Source organism: Lontra canadensis, unplaced genomic scaffold (genome assembly GCF_010015895.1).
Source record: "Lontra canadensis isolate GAN:19392208 unplaced genomic scaffold, GSC_riverotter_1.0 scaffold63, whole genome shotgun sequence".
In the NCBI taxonomy this organism is placed as follows: Eukaryota; Metazoa; Chordata; class Mammalia; order Carnivora; family Mustelidae; genus Lontra; species Lontra canadensis.
In genome coordinates this window covers 3482522-3507316 of record NW_022631057.1, presented here as the reverse complement: position 1 = coordinate 3507316, position 24795 = coordinate 3482522, and the positions used below count along the sequence as shown (strand labels likewise).

Here is a 24795-nt window from a genome sequence, read left to right as displayed (position 1 = left end):
CTGCTTCTCCCTCTGACCCTCTCCCCTCTCATGCTCTCTCTTTCTCTCTCACTCTCTCCCTCTCAAATAAATAAATAAATAAAATCCATAAAAAAAATAAATATTTTTTAAAAAATAAATGTATATATCCAGTCAAATTTATATCCACTAGAGACATATGTCTCCTGAAAATTGAGAAGAGTAAAATATGTGCAACATATTTCTTTTTTTCTCTTAAGAAAAAATGCAATGCTTAAAAATGTAGGCTTTATTATTTCTCCCAACTTTACTAAAATTATCACTAAGTTCAAGTTTTTGTTATTATTAGGAGCAGAAAACTAGACTAGGCTTAATGGAATTGACAGGTGAGTCTTGATTGACACACTGTGGTGGGGAAGGTATGGGGTCAGTTGATAGGGAGATGTACAAAAGGAAGTCTGGCCAACAAAGAGCTTGTAGGGGTGAGCTGGTCGCACGCAGGGACGCCCTTGGCACACCGTCTTGAGCTCTACTCTCCTATGTCTGCTACTTCCCTTTTTCCCATTATTAGTACTTCAAAATTTTCAGCATTACTACCCACCACCCACCTTTACCATTTCTGCCGTCTAGTAAGGGATGCTGTAAGTGATACTAAAGTGAGTTTGGACAGCAAACTTACCCGAATATGTATCCACTCTGGCACTGTGATAAGCCTCTGATGCATGTACCTACACAGCTTGGCCCACATGCCCCAAGACATGTGCCCTGAGACCTTTCCCCCCATCCGTGTCTCTGAACTTTGGACTACAGGTGTATGTATCAGGAGTATAGACTGTTCTCAACAATTGAGACCATGAGACATAGATATTAAAATTGGAATGATAGAAGATTAGCATGGCCCTTCAAGGATAACATACAAATTTATAGTGTTCCATATTAAAAGAAAAAGAAAAAAAGAGGGAATTCTAAGGGCCACTTCTTCCTAGAGCATGATTTACAGTGGGGTAGGGGAGCAGCTCTCGGAGTATACCTTCAGCCCTGCAGATATCCCACTGGTGGGGAGAAGCATAGTCAGAAGAGGGCCACAGCCTCTTAAAATGTGGGAGCTGGGGCAGGAGTCCCGCTTGCCTGAGTTCAGAGGTGACACTGAATGCAGTGGCCCCCATTCTTGGACTCCACTGATGTTACATCCACATTCTACCCAAAGTGATCCATCTGAAACATGGATCCTAAAGCTTGTACATGTCTCCTCACCACTTACAAAGTCCAGACTCCTTAGTAAAGCGTACAAGAGTCACCATGGTATGCCCACTTCATGCTCATGTCTTGCTCTCATACTTTAGGCTCTATCCACGCAAACCTCCCTATTTTTCCCTCTGCTACTGCCCCTGCCTGGAATGCCCTTCAGCCCCTTCTTTGCTTAGCTTTTTGTTTTCCTTTGCTTCTTTTCCTTTTTCTTTTCTTTTCTTTCTTTCCTTTTTTCTTTTGTTGTTTTTTTGTTTTGTTTTTCTTATTACGGGTTTGCTCTGATAGACCTTCTAGAAGCTTTCTGGCACCTCCCTGCTGGTTAACTGTTCTTGCTTTCCACACCATGGTGCACACTTCTGTGATAAGCCTCACTATTTTGCATTAAAATGAAAATCTTTGAATCTTTTTTGTCACTGTATTTTATCTCATTTTAAAGATTTTATTTATTTATTTGACAGAACACAAGAAGGGGGAGCAGGAGAGGGAGAAGCAGGCTCTCCGCTAAGCAGGGAGCCCAGGGGAGGGCTTGATCCCAGCACCCTGAGCCAAAGGCAGATGCTTAATTGACTGAGCCACCCAGGCGCCCCTGTCACTATATTTTAAGACCTACGATTGAATATTTTATTTAGTTTTGCAGCTGCATTTATAGAACAATGCCCGGTATGTGTTAGGTGCTCAGAAAGTCTCTGGACGGCACTGATAGCGATGTACCTTAGCCCTGTGTGAAGCAGATTGGCCTGTTCTGGTTCCTGGCTTTGATCGGGGCCAGGGATCTAAAAGTAACTTACAGGTTTGCTAATATTCTCTGGTTACCTAAGGCCACTCGATGCAACATGGTTGACATACACACGTGATCCCACTGCTTCCCTCGCTCTAGACAAGGTGGAGCCACTGCGGTTTTTTTTTTTTTTATCAGAACTACTGCCAGGGAGGGGCCGCTTTTTATAATATGACCAGAACAACTCTGCTTGTATCTGTTTTCCAAATGCAGTTGCTCAGTACATTTACTTGAACTAAAAGGCAGTGTGTCAACGTATGCTTAAAAAAAATTTTATCCTAAGAGTCAAAGTTTAATATTGACACATCAGAACCATCTATTCCTGCTTCCAAAGTATGCCACTTGATTTCCAGGCTCCTTTCATCTGGCATTCTTTCCCCTGGAATGCAGAGCTATGCCCTCTTCTCTGCTCTCTTAGCAGAAGGGTGTATCTCAGTATTAAGCTCAAGTTCCATTTCCTCCTAAAATGCCCTGCTTTTACCTCTGAACTCCAGCAGTATTTGCTTTCCCCAGCACAATTGTGATAGGTAATGTGTGAGGACTTTATTGTAATTCTTGCTTCACATATATGTTCTAAATCTTACTTCTATACGTCGGTCTCAAAGTTAGCATTTAGTTTTACACCATTTGTATCCAAAGCTCCAAATACTCTACTCATTACTTAATAGGCATTTTTAAACTCCCTGGTTGATAATGCTGAACTTAGAAAAAACGGTTGATTTTTACTTTTTTTAATAAGTTATTTAACATGCTTTAATCTTACTTATTAAAGTAAGTAATTGGCAGTTTTATTAATGTCAAATATGTTGGAATTTTTTTTAAAGAAATTTTTTGTCCAGAACCACCAAAAATTAGCAACGGAGTCATTCTAGATCCACAGAACACTTATGTGTATCAACAGGCTGTAAAATATGCATGTATGAAAGGCCTCACCCTGATCGGAGAGAACTCTATTTATTGTACTGTTAAGGGTGATCAAGGAGAATGGAGTGGCCCGCTGCCTGAATGCAAAGGTAATGAGTTTGCAGTGTTGTATTTTTGTTTTCTTTTTACCTGTGGGTCTCTGTTTGGGCTACGGAGATTCTGTGAACTCCCTGAGAAATGAATGGAGAATGTGGTACATACGCCTATTTGTATCTTTGCGGGGGCAGAGTTTTTCGTCAGATTCTCAGAGGGGTCTATGACTTCCCAAGAAGGAGGAAGCACTGATTAAGGAGAATATGTGGTAATGTATGAATAAAATAAATACCCACGGCACATAACGCGCACACAAACGTGCATGTGACATGTCTCATGTTTTTAGTGAGTTCGCTTACATTTGCTGTTTCTTACCGTATCACCTTCAATAAGTTAATACAAAAGGCATATAAAATGGTTGATTTTATTCGGTTGGGAGGGAATCTTAGACTAAACCGAGGGATCTCGCTAGTGATCCTATTGGCGGGATTTGTTTAAGCAACGTGACATGTAAGTGCCAGTATGACTCGAGCGCCTTTTGTAATTACACTTGGAATTATGCTAGCATGAATTTTTAAATATCAGTGCTTGTTAAAAACAGTTGTTTGTCACAGGTAGTATATGTCAACAGTAATGTTCAAACCGTGCAGACGGGTATAAGAGGTAAAGTAGAAATCGCTCTGTCCCTAGTCCTTCTCTCTGAAGTAACCATTGTTCACAAATGTTTCCATTTGGTTCTGGAAAATAAACGTACATACACGTATTTATTTTTTCCGTTGTAGCAGTTGTATGGATATATCATTTATTTAACCTATTGAGGGAAATTTAGTTTTTGATTACAGGGTTTTTTTTTAATTATTATTACAAAAGATACTGCAACAAATGCTAGGCATCTGGAATTGCACAGGTGTGCAAGTATATTTCATACAATAAATTCCTTGTAGCATAGTTACTAGAGCAAATGTATGTGCATTAAACTTTTTTTTTTAAGATTTTATTTATTTATTTCACAGACAGAGATCACAAGTAGGCAGAGAGGCAGGCAGAGAGAGAGGGGGAAGCAGACTCCCTGCCGAGCAGAGAGCCCGATGCGGGGCTCGATCCCAGGATCCTGGGATCATGACCTGAGCCGAAGGCAGAGGCTTTAACCCACTGAGCCACCCAGGCGCCCCTGTGCATTAAACTTTTGACGGATGTCACCAACATTGTTTCCAAAGAAACCGTAGCAGTTTACTCTCCCAGCAATAGTGGATCACTATGCTGGCTCTCTGCTCCCCTAATGATAATGCTTATTATAATGTGGAGATGTGACAACTGCAAGGGGAAAATTTCATTATATTATTTGACTTAATTTAATTATGGGAGAAGTTTGTTTGATATGGGTTCACTTCTTAATCTGGCTATGTGACACACTCATATTTATTTCCCCCTATTTTATTAAATTAACTGTTATTCAGAGTTTACAAGTGTAGGGTGGTGCCCCAGTAGGCCATGTAGGCCAATATTTTCTTTACAAAGAACCACAAAATCTGGATAGATTTTCTTTTTTTTTTAAAGTCCCATTTTGAAAGGCATGAGCTACAAGGGTGGGAACAACCAGAACTGAAAGATCTAGAATTCCTGGGGGAGTGGACAGGGAAGGCAAGCCACTCCGAAGTGCACCTGGGCCTAGGATCCAGCGTGACCCACAGGAAGAGCACTGCCAGGAAAGAGAGAAACTGGCAAAGCTTTTAGTGGTTGTGGTGGGCTAGAAAAATACACCGAAAATTAAGTGCAGAGTGAGTTTTTCCCAAGGGCCATTTGCTGATTTCTGGGCCTGCAGGGGAGGCTGAGGACTTTGAGCCAAAGCTTCCAAAGTACAAAATGAAATCTCTCAGACCCTTATGGTATTTGGGCAACAAATAGAAGAGGAAGAAGCTTGGATTAAACACACACGCTTGTCCCCCTTAACACAGTTGTGCCCATTTTGAAGCTGGGTGGGGAAGGAGACGAGATTGCTGGGCTGGGGATCCCTGAAGGACAGACCTGGATCTCCCACAGTTTCTCGGGGCTGAGGAAATAAAGATTCCCGGGCTGTCGAGGAAAAGCCCAGAGGGACAACTCCCAAGGAGCAGAGGCAAGAGTAGAAGTAGACTGAGTCTTACTAAGTCTTACTAAGGCTGAACTCAGCCCCTCATGGGCTGAGGGTGTGCTCACCTCCAACCAATCTGCCTATTAGTAAAGGAGACCTCTCTTGGAAAATGTTTTGTATATAATATCTGTATGTTTTATATACAATATCTGTAATACAATAAAAGAGTTATTAGACATGGAGAGAAGCAAGAAATTATAACCAAATCAGGGGAAAATAAATCCAGATAAAGGACATCCAGATAACTGAGTTAGCAGATGACTTTAAAACAGCAATTAATATGTTTAAGGTTTTCAAGAAAGAGAGAAATAAAGAATTTCAGCAAAGAACTGGAACCTATAAAAGTAGAGTCAAGGAGACATTCTGCAACTGAAAAATATAAAATCTAAAATGAAGATCACAATAGGTTTAACAGTGATTTGGGGCCAGTATTAGGAACAGGGAGGAAGAGTCATTAATAAAGCCCAGAAGCACAAAGAGTGGGGGGAATGTAAAGTATAGACAAAAGTTAGGAGGTATTTGAGACATGTGAAACTGTTCTAATATAGGTTAGCTAAGAGGAGAGGCAGATAGAAAAAGAGAGAAAGTGGAGCAGAAATATTCAACGAGATGACCGAATGCTCCAAAAATGATGAAATACGTTGATACATTCCAAAGGTTCTCAGGACTCTAAGCAGAATAAAAATAAAACCAGTTCCCGGCATTTCATGGCAAAAATTTTAGCAACTCAAAACAATGATAAAAGCACCAAGAGACAAAAGACACATTATCTTCAAAGGAGCAACACAAAAACTGATCACAAGCATCTCGACAAAAATTATAGAAGCCAAAGACGAATGAGAAGAAAGCCTTCAAGTTAAGGACAAGAAAATGAGTGCTCACCTAGGATTCTTTAGCCAATGGGTATATCCTTTAAAATTGCCAAATGAAAATGTTCTCACACAAAAACTGAGAGTACTTATCCCAGCAGACCAGACCTGCACACAACAACAAAATAAAGGCATTCCTTCAAGGAGAATGAAAATAATCTCAAGTAAAACATGAAAATGCAAGACAAAATGAACATTAGAACAGGTACATGAATAGGGACTGTACAAAATGATAAATGCATTATCCACTGGGGTTTGGTATGTTGAAAGCAAGTGTGTAATAACAATAGAGCCAAAGGCAATAAAAGGTAAATTGAATTTAAGTTACAAGGTTCTGGCAATACCTAAAAGTTGTAAAATGTTAATTTGCATAATTGGTTTATAGTCTAATATATACTGTAATCTCTAGGGTCACCATGAAAATAATAGTGAAAGAAACTATGAATCATAACCTAACAAAGGAATGATAAATGAGCACTTTATCCAAAAGGAAATGAGAGGAAGAGAAACATGAAATAGATGGGTGGAAGAGCAAACTTATAGTGAGATATTTGCTATAAACCCAACTCTATCAGTAATTACCCAGAGTGTAATTTAAGTCAGATTGTCAGACTGAATTAAAAAAAGAAAACCTGGGGCGCCTGAGTGGCTCAGTGTGTTAAGCCTCTGCCTTTAGCTCAGGTCATGATCAGGGTCCTGGGATTGAGCCCCTCATCGGGCTTTCTGCTCAGCAGGGAGCCTGCCTCTCTGCCTACTTGTGATCTCTCTCTCTCTCGCTCTTAGATAAATAAATAAATAAATTTTTAAAAAAAAATAACTTAAAAAAAAAAAACCTATTTGCTGTTTACAAGAGACAAAACTTTATGAGAAGAACACTGAATGGTCCAAAGAAAGGATGGAAAAATATACTTTGCAAACAATTACCAAAAAAGGAAAAAGCAGGTGTAGTTCCATTAATATCAAAGAATACTTTAAGATACAGTGGTTCGTAATGATAAAGGGGGTCCATTCAGCATGAATCTATCACAATTTGTGATCTATGAGCACTGTGGGAAAAAAGCTTCAATCCACAGAAAACAGGCAGAAAGAAAAATGGATAAATCCATGATTATAGTTTGAGAATTCTACATACCTATTTCAAGAGGTGTTAGAATAAGCAACCAAAAATCAGTAAGAATATAGAAGCAACAGTTAAACTTAAAAAAAAAAATGACATATTAAGGGCATTGAGCCCTATGAGGACAGATGGAGAAAGTTTTTTTTCAAGTGTGCTGGAACATTGCCCATAGGCTGGGCTCTCTATCACAGTGCAGTTCAGAAGGCTGAAATAATTTGGAGCATGCTGATGGCAGATGTGAGTCAACAAGACACAAAATAACAAAAAGGTAAGGAGAAAAGCAATTTCCAGGAAACTTACACTATATTAGCACATAGGTCTTCTGGATCAAAAACCAGAACTAGCCTGGTACAACAAAGAGTAAGTTTTATATATGAGTACCTGAGAGGAAAGGGCCATATAAAATCTTACCCTAAAATACCATCTACTATTTTCTGGGTGCCTCAGTCCTGTGGTACTGGCTGGGTATTTTCTGTGAGTTGTCCCATCCCCCGCCTCTGAGGTAGATACAAGGAAGCGGAAATACACATGGTGTCTGAGGGCGCAGGGCAGGATGTGTGTGCTGGTGGTGCAGGCACTCGCACACTGGAATGCTAGTGTGTTCCTTCAGGGATAGGCACTGTGTGAAATAATTTACCTGAATTATTTCTCTCATTCCTTAGAATAATGTTCTCAAATCTTTGTGGTTTTTTTGTTTGTTTTTGTTTTTTTTTTTTTTCAAATCTGCTTTGTTTTTATTGTTGTTCAGTTGAAGAAATGGCAGCTTAGTGGGATTAAGGAAATGGACAGCGGTCTCCAGTGTGTGGGAAGCTGGCAAGAGGGGGTGTGGAAGCAGCCCAAAGTCCGACAGGCACTGAAGGAAGACTTAAAATTGTATTAAATTGTTAGAGTTGCAATTCTCAGAATAGGATTTATTTTTTTTATTTTTTATTTTTTTTAGCATTCTTTTTTTTTTAGTAGTTTTTTTTTTTTTTAAGATTTTACTCATTTATTTGACAGAGATCACAAGTAGGCAGAGAGGCAGGCGGGGGCGGGGGGGGGGGAGTAGGCTCCCTGGTGAGCAGAGAGCCCCATGCGGGGCTCCATCCCAGAACCTTGGGATCATGACCCGAGCCGATGGCAGAGCCCACCCAGGCACCCCTCAGAATAGGATTTAATCAAGGTTTCACTTCAGATAATTGTGACCTGATCTGCAATCCAAAGGGAGACCAATCTAATATGTGTAATGTTGGTAACCAGCATAAGAGAAAAATAGTTATTTTTTTCGGATTGAATGTATGACTTTAAAAAAGGACTAAAACAGAACAAGTTTCCCAGGATCACTAACATGTCCTGAAAGCATTGGGAAAAGGAACTATGTTGTGACTACCTCTGTCTGTCCAGTGGTTCTTTCTGGTTCTTTGGTCTTGGCATGAGAAAGGAAAACATTTTTTGAGAGAAAGTATCTTAATTTGGGGTGTGTTACAGAATGAGATCACTACCAACTCTGACTTTGGTTTCTTTTATTTACACAGAAAACAGTTTAAGAACCTCAGTACTACTATGTTATAAACCCATTTCCAGTTGACTAAAGGTCAATTTATATCAAAGCAAAGGCAATGCAGTGTTTCAGTTCCTTGGGAAAATCAGAATTAGACTTGGTTTCCTAAAAGTCGTATTCATATTTAGGTCTTTGCGGGGGAGAAAGAGAGGATTCATAGAGGAAGCAATTTGTTTTGTCTTAACTCGAAGGCATTATTTAGCTAATATTTTTTAACATTTTTCTTCCTTATAAGGTTCTCAGATTTCTGCAGTCATACTAGGAGCAGAGACACCCACCACAGTAAATGCATCAGCTACAAAGCCCACATCAGCTCCTCAGAAACCCACCACAGGGAATGTTCCAGGTACCGAAGCTACATCAACTCAGAAACCCACTACAGCGGATGTTTCAGGTACCAAAGTCCCATCAGCTCCTCAGAAACCGACCACCATAAATGCTCCAACTACAAAGTCCCCATCAACTCTTCAGAAATCCAACACAGTAAATGTTCCAGCTACAGAAGTCCCATCAACTCAGAAACCTGACACAATAAGTTCTTCAGCTACAGAAGCCCTACCAACTCCTCAGAAACCCAGCACAGTACATGTTTCAGCTACAAAGACCCCACCAACTTCTCAGAAACCCAACACAATAAATTCTTCAGCTACAAAGACCCCCTCAACTCCTCAGAAACCCAACACAATAAATTCTTCAGCTGCAGAAGCCCTACCAATTCCTCAGAAACCCAACACAGTACATGTTTCAGCTACAAAGGCCCCATCAACTCCTCAGAAACCCAATACAGTACATGTTTCAGCTACAAAGGCCCCATCAACTCCTCAGAAACCTGACACAATAAATTCTTCAGCAGCAGAAGCCCTACCAACTCCTCAGAATCCCAACACAGTACATGTTTCAGCTACAAAGACCCCCTCAACTCCTCAGAAACCCACCACAGCAAAAGATTCAGCCACAGCCAAAAAATCCCCCATATCAAATGCTCTATCTACAGAGACCCCGCCAGCAGCCCAGAATCCCATCGTGGCAAACGCGTCTGCTACACAGGCCATGCCAGCAACCCATAGATCCTCCACAGCAAAAGCTTCATTTACACACAGTCTTCCAGCAACACGAAAGTCCACTGCTATACATGCCCCAGTGACTAAGGGTCTCCATACAACAAAAAGATTGACCTCTGCTCGTATTACAGCAAAACAGAGTTCAGCTACTCCCAGGACAACCAGCGCACCTCGCGGAAGAGGGACCCTCTCTTCAGGTTAGTTGGCACTGCTCAGGTTTTCCTGAGTAGGGATCTAAGGAGCCATGGTGGGAAGAGTTTTTCATACTAATGCTCTTGACTATCTTCAGAGGCAGATGGGGAGTGTTCTAGGATGAAACATTTTGCAATAATATAGAAAAAGATTGGGGCTCCAAGAAAACAATGCTAAATTAAGCTTGGCAAAGAAATTTTTTTTTATATGAGCTTTAGGGAGTCCTTGAAATCTTCCAGACCCTTCAGAGAACCAAATATGTACCATCCTTATGGCCATTTTCTGGTTCTGGTTTATTGATAGAGACCCATCTCTTAAGCATGCTGAAAGATTTCTCCAGATTCTGTAGAGCTGCCAATTTGGTAAAGCATCTTACAGTGTCTTCTAAGTAACTAAAAGACAGAATTCTTTGAAATAGTCTATATTTACACAAGGGTCTTTAAATGACACTTTTTATCAAAGTGGAGTAAAATACATTGTAGACTTCAAAAATAGGTGTTGAGTGAATGAAGGAAACCCTTCTTACTAGCTAGTTCTGCTTCGGGCTACCAAGGATGTCCCCTTGTCTATTAACTTACCTAATGCATAGCCAGAATTTTTATAGACACTCTTATTCTCTATTAGAGATACCTATTTTTTTTCCAGTTTCTTGGAAAATCTCAACAGGACTGTGAACCAGTAGATAATTTTTTAAAATTGTTTGAACTTTTTGATTGAAATACACACACACGCACACACACACACACACACACACACTGCATGAAACACCCAGTATGGCTCAATAACTTTTCTAAAGCAAGTATTTGTGGAACCACTAGCAACTTTAAGAAATAAAATATTAGCAGCCCCTCACGTTTGCCCCCTCACTTTCCAGATGCTCTGTCGATGATCCTGAACTTCATCTGACTTAACCCCTCTTACTTAGCCAGTGCACCGCATGGCCTCGTTGCTCCCCTCATTGCAAATATGCAAACCTCATTCCATATCATTCTCCCTCTTCTGCCCTTGACCCATTTCTAAGTGTCTTAGTTTGCCCACCAGTGCCTTCAAATCATTGTTATGATTGCTTTTCCATATTTTGTCCATATTTCGTAACTGCTTTGATGGAATATGTTTTGGCATCATCACCCAGACAGTTTTTTTTAAGAGCTTGAAACATTACAGATACCCTTGTTGATATTTCCTTTGTGTATTTCATGATTCCCTCAAGTTAAAAAGCCAAATACATGCATATACACAAAATCTTTACCCATTCCTGCCCACTTTTGGTCATTCTTTGATGGCATCAAATAATCGTGGGTATTTTTTTTAAATAGTTCAACACATTGTGACCATATTTTCATAATGATTTCATATATTTCACAGTTGTTATCTTAAAGCCTTTTTTGCCCTTACCTGGCTTTTTTAAAGAATTTAAACATTACAGATATTGTATGCTGGGCCACTTCCATTTCTCTCCTAGTTCATTACTTTTAAACTGGTAAGAGGTTACTGACTTCTTCAATTTTCATGACCTCTCTGGGCCTAAAAGTTTTAGGTTGAATACACCTGATTTTTCATAGAAGACGGCAACGAGAAAAACGTCTCACCTTGTATAAATTTGTTAGAGCACCAACTTTGTTGAAATAGTTCCTTCTGGAAAAAAAAAATTCAAGACAATTTAACAAACTTAAACAAACCTGAAAAAAAAAGATAACTAAACCTGAGTCAATAATTGTGATGAAAATACAACTACTATTTGGGTCAGATTTCTCTCTTTTATGCAATTAATTTATTCTTCAAATATCATAGACCATTTTTTGCTCACATTGAAAAAGAAAGTAGTCACTGCCACTTGCAGGGTCTGCACCATAGTTGTATGTACTGTGCCCTTCCCCTCTCTGGACATGCGTCCTTGCAGCAGCAACATATGCCTTTTTAGCTTCATTTCATAGGTGACGAATTAGAAGCTTAGAGATTAATTTGTGTGATTCATATAGTGCACAGTTAATAGGGAGAACATTGGGAGTTAAACACACCTATTTGCTGACTCCAGATCCTGTGCTTTCTTCTGACACATAATGTCACCTGTTCTCAGTGGTACTTTGAGTACATCTGTTTGCCACTTAGGAGAGCAGCGTATTATTATAAATATATTTATTGGAAAGTAATTTTTGCTGTGCCACTTTCACAGTCCTTGAAAGGTGTAAAAGTTAAGGTGCTATAGTAATTTGAGTAATTGAGAAGTCTGCTGAGAGAGACTTCAGTTTTTTTTTTTAATTTAATTTAATTGTTTTCATTATTCCAAAATTCATTGTTTATGCACAGGGCTCTATGCAGTATGTGCCCTCCTATACACACCACCAGGCTCACCCAACCCCCCACTCCCCTCCCTTCCAAAACCCTCAGTTTGTTTCTCAGAGTCCACAGTCTCTCATGCTTCATCTTCCCCTCTGATTTCCCCCAATTCACTTTTCCTTTCCTTCTCCTAATGTCCTCCATGTTATTCCTTATGCTCCACAAGTAAGTGAAACCATATGATAACTGACTCTCTCTGCTTGACTTATTTCACTCAGCATAATCTCCCCTAGTCCCGTCCATGTTGCTACAAAAGTTGGGTATTCATCCTTTCTGATGGAGGCGTAATACTCCATCGTATATATGGACCACATCTTCTTTATCCATTCGTCTGTTGAAGGGCATCTTGGGCCTTTCCACAGTTTGGTGACTGTGGCCATTGCTGCTACGAACATTGGGATACAGATGGCCCTTCTGTTCACTACATCTGTATCTTTGGGGTAAATAGTTTCTTGGTCATAAGATTAGATCTCAGTTATTTACTATGCAACCTTTCAAACTTATTTCTTGCCATCAAGTCATATAACTGAATATGGTGTTTGTTGCAGTATTCACTAAATCTTTATCGTGTTTCATGTTTATGGGGTTCACTGTGGAATAGATACAGGCATTATATCTATTAGGGTGTATGTTGCTTGATTAAGTTATTGTATAACTGTTTCCTTAAATCTATTTATAATTATTTCTTTTAGTTATGAAAATCTGAGTTACTTTTGAACTTTCTAGTCCATTCTGTGGATATATATGTTAAACTGCTGTGGCTTTATGTATTTTTCTTTATTTTTGTAATTCATTTTTTTTTTTCTTCAGATGCTGCCATCATTGCAGTTGGTAAGTTTGGTTCTTCGGCAGTTAAAAAAAATTGTCATCACTGTGGGATGTACAGTCCTTATTCCTGGAGGAGAATATTGTCTTTTTACTGCCTTAGGAATACTATTAAGATGGAATGTTTAAGGTCAGGGAGAAGACGGGTAAATGCATTTTATCGACGTGTTTGGTGGACCCCGTTAGGTAGCCGGTACGTTCCTAAGTCTTCGCAACCGTGTTCTTGTTCCAAGGTAATTTTAGGGCAACTTCACATCATTTGGCCAGTCAGTCAAGTATCCCTGAATGCCTATTGTCTCAATACATTATCATTCTAGGGGCCAAAAACAACAATAAGGAAGCTATTGTCAATACAGTTTTTAAGCCTCAAGTATTTTACAAGTACTCACAAGCTACTCGTTGGTTGTTTCTAGACTTCTGTTCCAGATAAACCAGAATGCTACCTTTGATTACATCCTGTTCCTTTTCCCTTCCCTGTCAGTGATTTAAAGCAAAGATAGCTTTAAAATTATTCTGTTGCTATAGACTTAAGGACATATCCGTGTTGCAGCTTCTTCTTTGTTCCAGTCCTTTTTTGTTGTTCATAAATATATTATTTGATGTTATACATTTTACCAAGAAGATTAATAACTCCTAAAGAAGATGGCAAAAGAAATGTTTAAGAAACAATACAGCTAAGTTGGCATGTTAAAAAGGAATGCCCAGTAGAAAATATGCACATTAAATAGTGAATATTTTAAAATTATGTCCTTATAAGCTGAGGTCTCCTATCTATGCATGCATGAGTGAAACAAGGGACTGAAGCTGAAAAGGTGTTTTTTAATTATTATTATTATTTATAGTTCTTTTATAGTTCTTTTATATTTTGAATTAACCTCTCCTTAGTTATCTTGAAAGATTTGAACAGTTGGATTCACTTTGTTTGTTTGATATTTTCAATAGAAATAAATGTATTCTAAATGAAAACTTCATGATTTCATCATTTAATGTTAACAGAGATGAGTTTAGAGGATGGGCTTTTTCTCCTCTTCTCAGTGGCATCTAATGAAGGTTCAAGGTGCTTATTTTCTCTGGAATTCTTGGAGTATGCACTATGTGATTCCCCAGAAACTTTTCCTTAGGGTTAGTTGTTACTGCAACTTCTGCTCAGAAATAAAGAGGAGCTCATTCCCTCTTAAATCAGACATATGGCAGTTTTTTTCTTTGGGAACCTTCACTTGCACAGTATAAACCTAAAAATTATCCTTATTTCTTCAATTCTGTACATTGGGTCACTTTTCTCATTTTGTTTTTATTTTATCAATTTTTTAAAAATTTGGTTGTGGTTGATACACAATGTTACATTAGTTTCAGGTGTACAACACAGTGATTGGATAAGCAATGTGCCCACCCCAAGAGTAGCTGCCATCTGTCACTATACAAAGCTATTATGTCATTGACTAAGTTCCTTACACTGTGCCTTTTATTCCTGCCACTTTTCTTATTTTAAAGATAAGCAAACTCTACTGACGAGGAAATTGTTTTTCTGGATTACACTGCAATGTTAGTGAGTGATATAGATGATACTAGAACTTTGGAAGTATTTGAATATTTTCCCATTTAATTCTGCTAAGCAAGAGAGACTGACTAATCTCAGAACTTCCTTATTTGCCATGTAAATGAAGACTTTATTTTGAGGTCTAAAGCTATTCTTCTGCTGGCTCCATATCCATGCTTCTCAAAAATCTTTTTTTCATTATTGCCCTCTCCCGCTCAGGGAAATTTTTAGACTTTTATTTTCCCTAATCACCCCCCACCCCCGTGAAATTTTACTACCACAGATAGGCTGTAAATCTATTTATATTCTGTATATCTATACTTTATACATTAAAAAGTAAGGTTTTTTTTCACCCTTTTAGGATAATAACACCCCCATTGAGAATACATGCTCTATGTAGTTCTATTTTATTTTTGCTTTTGTTTTCTGTTTTTGTTTTTTTATGCCAACATTGTCAAGAAGACAAGCTTGTGTTCTGGAGTCAGTCAGATCTTTGGTTTGAATCCTGTTGGTTCTCTTTTCTTTCTTAACGTAGTAATTATTCAACACAAGTGATTGAACTTAATCTTTCTGAGTCCCAGTTTTCTCATTTATGATCCTTATTTAAAGTCTTTGAAGCTTAATGAGATAATAGATACGAAAACTCCAGCACAATGCTAACCATTGAATAATTAGCTTAAAGCAGTCGTGCAGTGCTGTCACTGGTATTTTCCTAGAATGGGTTTCTGATAGTTTTATCATTCCCTCTGGCCACACCAAAGAGTAAGAATTGTCCTTTATTAAGGTAAGAGTTGCATTTTTGCTGAGTGGCAAGTACTCTACTGAAATTTTTATATTTTTATTTTACTTCTCAAAACATCTTATAGTTTAGTGTGTGTGTGAGGGGGTGTGGGTATATATATATATATGTATATATACCCACACACATATATATAATATCTATATCTGTGTCCCATTTTTAGTTTTTTTCAATTTTTCAATTTTTTTTAAAGATTTTATTTATTTGTCAGCGAGAGCACACACAAGGTGGGGGGAGCAGCCAGCAGAGGGAGAAGCAGGCTCCCCACTGAGCAGAGAGCCTGACTATGGACTCTATCCGAGGACCCTGGGATTATGACCTGAGTAAAAGGCTGAGGCTTAACTGACGGAGCCACCCAGGCGCCCCTTTATATCCCATTTTTTTATCTGAAAGAATGATTTTTGCACGATTTGTACCTTGCCCAAGGTCACACATCTGTTAGGTGCTTCAACAGAGGTAGATGACTCGTTTCTCCAGCACCAGGTACTTGAAAGGATAGAAAGATTCTTGTCCTATGCAGAAATCTGCACAACTTTAATCTGACAATTGATGTAGTCCTGATTCTTTACCCCCCCACCATTGCTGAAATCCTATGTCATGATATTCATAAATCTCTTATGGGGATTAATAGGTCAGTTGAAGGAATATTTAAGAAAAAAATTAGGGACTACTCAGTGACATATCTAAAATGTTCTTTCTGTATCCTTCAAATATCACATGCTGATTAACTTTGGCTTTATACATCCATCCACGTGCATCTGGCATATGGTGCAGACCAGCCCAAGTGGAGGCGTACTTTCAAGAATCTGGAATCATCAGTCGTAATTTGAAATGCATCAGATGCTGTGATACCAGGTCATCACCGTGTCTTACTACCTGTCTCTCTGTAGGATGAACTTAAATCCCACTGTAAAGTGACTTCAATTATCTACAAGTTATTCAAAGTTAAGAAATCAGACAACATAATCATCTCGTTTTTCATTGATCTGCTTAGGCTGGCAAGCGAAGCATAAAATACAGAGGCAAAGAAAATCCAATGATAATAACAAAACCCTTCAAGGGTCCTATGGATGTTGCCAAGGAAGTGGTGTTGAATTCTGAATTGTAAATCTGAAAATGTAAGGTTTACTGAAGCACATTCTCTTTCCTTCTATAAAAGTCTCTTTCCGGTGTGACTTCACCAGTGCATAGACCTCAGTTCCTTTATTCTGTTATGTTAAATAGTATTGTAAGGAAGAACAACCTATTAACAGTGTTTTTAATTTTGTATATGAACAGCATTTCCACTTTATTAAGTATGTAAGCGAGACCTTTTGAAGTGATTGGACAAACCCACATTTCTTCAAAAATAGAATCCTTAAATTAATACCAGATCTTATATGTGGAATTCTGACTCAGTTTCTTCAGGAATGGAGATGATACTGTATATATTAATGTAATACCAAACTAATATAAATCATATTCAAATAACCTCAGGTATTTTTCTTGAGCATACTATGAATTAAAATTCTGACCAGAACCTGGGATTAGAAATCAGTTTTTGTCTGTTGATAAACTATTCTATGTATCCTTTTTTGATCTCAGTTTTTTCATCTGCAAAAAGAAGATCATTTGACGCAATTTAATAAATATTTTCTAAACACATCCTACTATTTGCCAGGTACTGTGCTAGTTATTGGAGTAATGAGATACAAGATGACAAACTGCTTTACAGTGTCTTAAATACTGTAAATATAATGAGAAATATTGTTAAAATAATCCTTTTATTTAGAGAAATCCATTTTCTAAAATTACATAATTTTCCTACCTAAAAGCTCATTAGTTAACAATTAAGAACATTGATATCATAGTCATAATTTCATTGTGTCATTTATTCTGAGTTATAAGTCTTAAATTGGCACTAATATACACTTGGGTTCATTTTCCATAGGTACCAAGAGAATTTTGAGATCATAACTATTGCCTCTATACTTTAAAGTCTTCTTTATTTATAATTTGGGAAGTAATACTCCTATTAGTTTACTGAGGAACCATTTATGTAGAATCCAGTTTTTCATATTTCTGTATTTTGATCTAGTTTCCTGTGAAAACATCAGTCTCTGCACACATTCTTCTAGAATTACATGTATGTGCTTGTCGGTGTTCTAAGAATACGATTTTGGTTCTACCATCTGTATATTCTGGATCACTTTAAAATTTTCTATCTTCATTTATCATTCAACTGGGGATGGGATTTACAACCATTGAAAATGGTGGAGTTAATGGAAGTGCCAAAGGGAAAAGAAACCCCAAATTTTTGAGGAACCATGATTTATTTTATGAATGAATTATTCCAAAATAACTGTATGGTGCTAGGGGATCCATTAAAGAAATTGATTGGGTAAAATACTGTAAAAACTTACCTGTGGTAGAAATAGGTGTTTTGTTGAATCACGTATCCATACGACAGTGAAATTGTGTGACTTGAGCGTTTTGCTGATTTGGAACCAATTTGTGATTTGGTCACATTAGTTTCAGTTGCTTTCCTAGTGTCCTCTCTAATTGCCTTTGCAATACAGATCAAAAGAATAGAGCTCAAGGACATTGCAGGGTGGAGTAGGGAGGAAAAGGGAGACCAAGAATGGTATTAGGGCTCACAGGTGGTTTGGAGAAGAAAGATTGTATGTAAAAATCAATCTATAAAAATTACTGTTGACCAACTTATTTGACCAATTATTTTTCTGTCATGAAACTCAAAATAGTGCATTTAAACTCAAAAGGAAGTATTAGCTTTCCTAAATGAAGTTGTATCTACAACAGGCTAAACACTGAATAGCATATTCTGTAAGTGACATAAATAGGTTTTAGCCTCCATGCACAGGTGATACTACCTTTCCTGTGATGAGGAAATGCCTACAGCTCTTACCTTTACTAGGAACAAAGTAAATGGCCTTCCCATTAACCACATATATAGCCCTTATCTCTCTGAGACTCAGTTTACTCATCTACACAATGTGAGTGAACTCCAAGACACCGTCTAGTGCTAAAATTACGTAACACAGTCATCATATTTGACCGACCAATGATCAAAGCATTTACAATTGAGCATGGTGGGGATGAAACACTTTGGAACTCTCTCCAGTAGGTTAAACACATCCTATTTGAGCATGGTGATATTTTAAATATTTTATTTCCTTTTTCTTTGAATGAAAGGATAAGTAGCATGCAATTTTTGCTGTCAAACTTGTGACAGAAGAAAGCCACATACAAAATGTAACTTGTGTCTCCTGTTTTTCTTTAACTTGGTTCATAACTGGTGTGTTTGTCATTGTGAGACTGCATTATGTATGTACTTGCTCGTGTTTCTATTAACTGTGTTACCACATTTTTTCCTCCTCAAGGACTTGCTGGTACTGTAATTGGTACCGTAATTCTAGTCAAAATTTTCTGGCACTGTGGAAAATCAGGGTGAGCAGAAATTCTGATGATTTAAAAAAAAAAACAAACCTGTTCTTAGCTTCTTTTCCAGTAAAACTTGACACTGTATCAGAAGGTAACCTCTTTGATTAATTGTATTTTTTTTTTAACATGCTCTCTTTTTATTTCTTTTCTCGGTCATTACAGCCTTGGGTGAACAGACGTTGTGTCTTTTTCTTTAATTTTTCAGGAGACTCAAGGACATTAACATTTCAAAGGAAAGTGATTTGAAAGCCCCATTCTCACTTCGCAATCTATTAGCCAACTCACCTTTTTTCCCTACTCAGTATAATTGCTGATGGTATCTGTGTGTTACACAGAAGCAAAAACCTAGGGAAAAATCAGTCTCTATCAGATTCGGGAGGTTGCCTGTGATCAGGCCTTTTTCTGAGTTATATTTATGAAAACATGCCAAAACAGCTAAAATCAGCCCCTTGGTTCAGAGGGTGGGTCCAGGAGCCTGACTGCTTGATTTGAATCCTCCCAGGGGTTGAAGTTTACTCACCATGTGACAATGGGCAACTGTGGTTCTTTTCTTACTTGTAAATTGGGGGGACATATTAACACCTGCCTCACAGGATTATAGTAAGATCAAATGAGTTGCCCCCTGTAAAGAAGGTAGAACATGGCACATGGTAAGCCCTCAGATGGTTGAACAACAGCACATAGAAAAGAAATCAGTATTACTTGAAACATCTGATCTGCATTGAATGTGCATGTGTTAAGTATAATGTCATAGTGGGCTCTGACCTATGCTGTAGACAGAGGATCATTTAAATTGACCCTCCTCTGTTTTATAGATTTTACTGTTCAGAAAATTTACCATGGAGTTTATATAAACTAGAATTATTTCTAAACTGTCCTAATGCCTATTTTTTTCCCCATTAATTAAAAGCAACTCTAATGCTATCACTAAATGGCCTGTTTTAATTTTGGGGGTGATGTGAGCTATCTACTTTTTACCCTCTGTAACTCTTATTTCTCCTTAAATTAACAATATCATTGAAGCCTATTATAAGCTAAAATGTGTAAATGTTCATTAAATCACTAAATCGTTAAGTCTTTTACTAAAATAATGTGAGCACTGGGTCCTGGGCTTTGTGGGCTTTTAAGTCGATACTTGTTTACTGCCAATCGAGTGTTCTAGAAGCTTAATAGCAGATGTAGTAAACTATAACCCCAGATTTTTCAGGGACTTTTTAAGAATGTAATTTAGAGTCCACCAAAAATGAACAGAATTTGAAGTCCTATAAAGTGGGTTAAGTTGGTACAGATGCTTGAGCAAAACTACTGTGGAAAAAAACAAGGATTTCCTTATGTCTTTTAGAAATGGAGGGTTCCCATAAGTTTAATTAAAAGGGATGTGATTGTAAGGAAATGCTGATACTGCTTTTCAGCTGAAATGGAAATTATATAATTCAACTAGTGTTTTCCTTCTCTACTGTTCAGCTCTTACACACTCATGAGAAACAACAAACCATGCAAAGTTATGTTTCATAATTTAAGTGTGACTGGTGATGCCTCAGAAGTTAAGACCTGGTAAATCATAAAAGGTATATGGTTTTATGAAGTCATACTTCTCTGTCTTGCAAAATGTCCATCAGTACAGCCAGGGCATGTTTTACCCATGACTGTTCAAGGATAATAGGGGCTCAGACCTCTATTATCTTGTCAGACTGGTTTTTCTTCGTTGAGCGACTAACATTTTAGATCTGTCATTAGCAAGATGTCATCCATTCTCCACTCACCATCTCATCTTGTATTTCGCACTCAGTTTACTGAAATGATTGGATACTAGTGATGCCACAAATATTTGGGGGGGAAACCGAGAAGTGGATACTTTAGGGCTTACAAATAGGAATGCCTTCTTTATGAGTGTTTGCATCATGAAATGATTGACTTGTACTGTTTCTCCTTTTTGCTTGGTGGGTTTTAAGAGTTTCCAGTGTGTAGGAATTAAGTTTTGTTTTATGGTATCTTTTGTAAGTCATGCTTATAGATCTTTTATCTCCTTTATGTTATACAAAATTATGACACAACAGTAACTTAATGTAAACGAATCTACAAAATGTTCTACGTGTCTTCCTCGAAGTGTCTTTTGGTGAAACTTTTCTCTAATGCATGTGTCAGGGGTTTTCATTGACTCTTAATCTGGAAGTACTTTAAGCAATTCTAACTTGGCTACTTAATTTCAAGAAACTAAAAAACTCATGTGACCTATTTGCTATAGCTATATTTCCTATAACTAAACTGGCTGAGGTTGGATAACTTACTAACTTTGCATGTGTTTTGCATGCCCTATTATGGATTAATTTTCATTGTCTATCACATCGAACCCAAAAGATTAATGTGTATCATCAGTCAATAAAATTATTTTGATGTTAACTCTCTTTTTTAACTTTCAGGACACACAGGTATAATACTGACAGTCTTGTTTATGATGCTAGTAACCATTGGCTAGCTAATTTAGCCGAAGAAGAATTAAGAAGAAAATGCACACCAGTATGCAGAATATTTCTAGTTTCTTAGACCTTTCTGGAGGAGTGGACAAAATAAATGTAATAGTGCTCTTCGTTTCGCATGTTATCATTGTCCTTAAGATGCATAGGAAAACCAACGAAGCAAGGAGAAGCGAATCTGTCCTGGGACACTCCCAAACCTCTTGAAAATAGAAGAACTTGCAAGATTTAGAGTGATTACTTTCCTCAAAGTTTAGGAAACCGTAGAGGTTTGTTTGTACTTAGAACGTGAGCATGAAGAAAAGGAAATGCGTCATTTTTTTTTCACTAGATATGTAGTGTTATTTTTGTTTACAAAGAAAATTAAAAACTAAAAACAGTAATTGGATATTGGAAAGAAACAAAAAACCTAGCCTCTTCTGAGCAAACCTGCTGAAGAGAGATGAACTGTATTATAAAATAACTCTTGATTGTAAGGCATTTTCTTCTTTTCTCATTCCATTAAAATGAGTCTGAATGTGTTAGGAAATATTTTAAAGGGAAAACATGCTTATGATGTGAGAATGTTGATTTTCTTGGGTTCGTTGGTGGCAAAGGAGGAATACAGAATGAAGGAATAACTCTTTCTTTGTCCCACAAATATAGGTATCCAGTCAGGACTTAGCCTCTCACTTGTAAGTAAGATGGATTGGCTATAATTTTGTTTAAGGACAATTTTTTTTTTCCTCTTGGAGAAGAAACCCTATGAAAGGGTGAAAGGTGTCTCCATTAACTTAATATCTCTAAAAGTATCCAGCAATATTATATTAACATAAGAAAAGAGTCTATATTTCTGAAGTGAGATGTTCATAGCCAAATTGTAAATCTTATTCTTTTCTAATACTGAGATTAATTTATTTATATTTATTTATGTCAGTGAATGCATTGGTTTTACATGTATAGCAAGACAAGTTCAAGAAGATATGTAAAGAAAAATTTATTTTCCCTAAATAGAAATAAATAATTGATCACATTTTTTGTCTCATGTAGTATTTGAAATTTATTTTCTTGGATATAAATAATTTATTTCTAAATTATAGATTTTTCTCCTGCCTCCCGTAAGTATTTTAGAATGCTGTCCTTTGCTTCTCCTGGGGTGAAACATTTTCATTTACTTTGAAATTATACCATATTGTACTTTGTCAAGCATGTCATAGTCTCATAGTAGAGTTGTGTCCCTTATTACTGATTTACCTAAGGGCAATCATATTAATTTCTAGATTATTATACATTCTTATCATCTTACCAGTGTTGGAATAGACTAGAATACACAGATAACTAAACTTAACAATAACTATTTTCTTATGTTGCTTCATCTGTTTTGCTGTTGAAGTATTTTAAATTCCATATACATCATAGTATTTTGCTATAAATAATTCAATATGTATTTCTAATAATAAGGACGTATTTCCAACCTAGCTACAATTGTCACAACTAATCAGATTAACAAGAATTTCCTAACAAGAATAGTTTCTAATGTTCGGAAACTCTTTTAACTCTCCTGAAAGTTCTGTGTATAGCCACATATGCAACAACTAATTAATTAGTTAAATGAGAAAGCCTCCTCTGCCTACGCTGTGACAGTCTGGTGCTTCCTAGGGTGGTAGCAAGGATAACACCAATTCAGTCATTTAGAAAAATATCTGAGAGCCTACTATGAGCAGGTCACCATGTGCTAGGTGTGAGCTTGTCAAAGTCACTACGATACAGTGGCTGCCTTCAATTTGCTTATATTCTATCACAGAGAAACCAAAACTAACACTTACTGAGAGAAAGTGTAGAATTACAAGCGTTGTAGTAATCACCTGTACAGAATACAGAGAGTGCCTGAGCTATCTTCGCTACATGGGTGAGTGGTGGGCAGGGGGGCATTCAAGATAGGATGTGAATTATGGTAGAAGAAATACGAGATTTTCCAAGCAGGAATAGAGCCTGCAAACAATGCAGCGGGTTCAAAGTAGGAAGGTCTCAGGGAGAAGACTTGTATTTATTGTAGAAGTAAAAATCATTAAGTTCCAAATATATATTCTGCCTTGATTAAAGTTAGAATCAATGAACACAGGTTTATAATAGCAGGAATTTTAGACATTGGGAAATATTGAACTTGAACAATACAATACATTGAGTTAGCCTGTGTATCTTATTATTTAGATAAAGGTAAAGCTAAAAAAAATATTTAACAGTTATTTTGAAGAAAATGGTATAAACAGTAGGCATATTGTGGGTAATGGCATTTTCTTTTAGGATTTATAACTACTTTGTGTCCTGTTGTCATGAACTTGAATCATTTTATTTTTTCCCAAGATAAGCTCTCCTTTGAGATTAGGCTTTGATTGCAAAGATTGTGTCGCCTTTACTTTTGAGACTGATGCTGGTTTGTTGCAGGAAATTATACTTGCTTACCACAAAAATTTGCCTTTTATTATATTTAACCTACTATCACGATCAGATTTCATGGAACACTTGGACATTAATAGTTTTTGTCTTACCACACCCTAGCTTTTTTTTTTTTTAATTTGGTTAATGCCAAAGTGGAGTGGAAATGCCTTGTTTTCTATTCAAACAACTTGAACGTTCCCTCCACCCCTTTGCCTAAATTAAAAACAGCCTCTTCTGTAAAGTCAAAGCTTCCTTTGCAAACTACCCCAGTGGTGGCTGTTTCATTTTCATACTCCATGTGCCTCCATGTTGAGAAATGGTGGTATTCTTTTCCTTAATTCCCATTGCATCTACTTCTGTCCCTCTCAAGTTCCCCATATATTCTTTAAAAAGAGTAACTATTCTTTCACTTTAGCAGGGCAATTTACTAAAATGTTTTTTCCCTATAGTTTTCTCTCTCTCGATTCCAAGCAGGTAGCCAAATTTTGGTCTTCCTTGCTACATGGGAACATCATGACCTGTGGAAGCAGAACCAGTTAAAGACAACTCTCTTTCTTGCCATTCTTCTCTGAAATCCTGTACTCTCCACATGGACTAATTAAGCTGTGGTGAGGTAGGTAGAAGCAGAATCAGGAAGAGAGGAGATTCCTATGAACAACAAAGAAGACCTCTGTTGCTCAAAGTCTCTGATCAGTTTCCTGACAGTTTCTAGGGTGGGGGAGGTAAGGACTCAGAGGTGAGTGATGGGATGTATAATGTTATATTTTGAAGTTGGGACTAACAGGATTTATTAAGGGATTAGGTGTGCAGTTAAAAAGGGAAGAGTAATTGAGGATGACACCAAGGGTTTTAGCTTAAGCAACAGAAAGGAAACGGTCTCTCTTTCCTAACCTTACTTCCCTTGGGGAAGACTTTTGTAACAGAAAGATCAATAGTTTGTTTTTACACATGGTAAGTTCGAGATGGCTTTTAGACATCAAAGTGAAGATGTTGTAAATGTGTCAAAAATACAAATCGGAAGCTCTGAATCTGGGCTTGAGATCTATATTTGGGAGTCATCAGTAAGAGAACATGTTTCAATGAACCCAAGTGAAAAAAACAGGATGAAGACTT

General features: G+C 37.4%; 1 protein-coding gene across 12 annotated transcripts in view; it reads left to right on the top strand.

The window, feature by feature from the left end:
- CD55 (CD55 molecule (Cromer blood group)) overlaps positions 1-24269 on the top strand; it is a 29027-nt gene extending 4758 nt beyond the window's left edge. The window contains exons 6-10 of one of the 12 annotated variants that reach the window (XM_032878142.1): positions 2809-2997; positions 8834-9849; positions 12992-13019; positions 18730-18796; positions 21211-22276. In XM_032878142.1, the coding sequence (XP_032734033.1) occupies positions 2809-2997; positions 8834-9849; positions 12992-13019; positions 18730-18796; positions 21211-21334 (1424 nt within the window). In that variant the 3' untranslated portion in view covers positions 21335-22276. The other 11 variants (XM_032878141.1, XM_032878144.1, XM_032878143.1 and 8 more) reach the window with 11 other exon arrangements.
- The last annotated feature ends 526 nt before the right edge of the window (positions 24270-24795 follow it).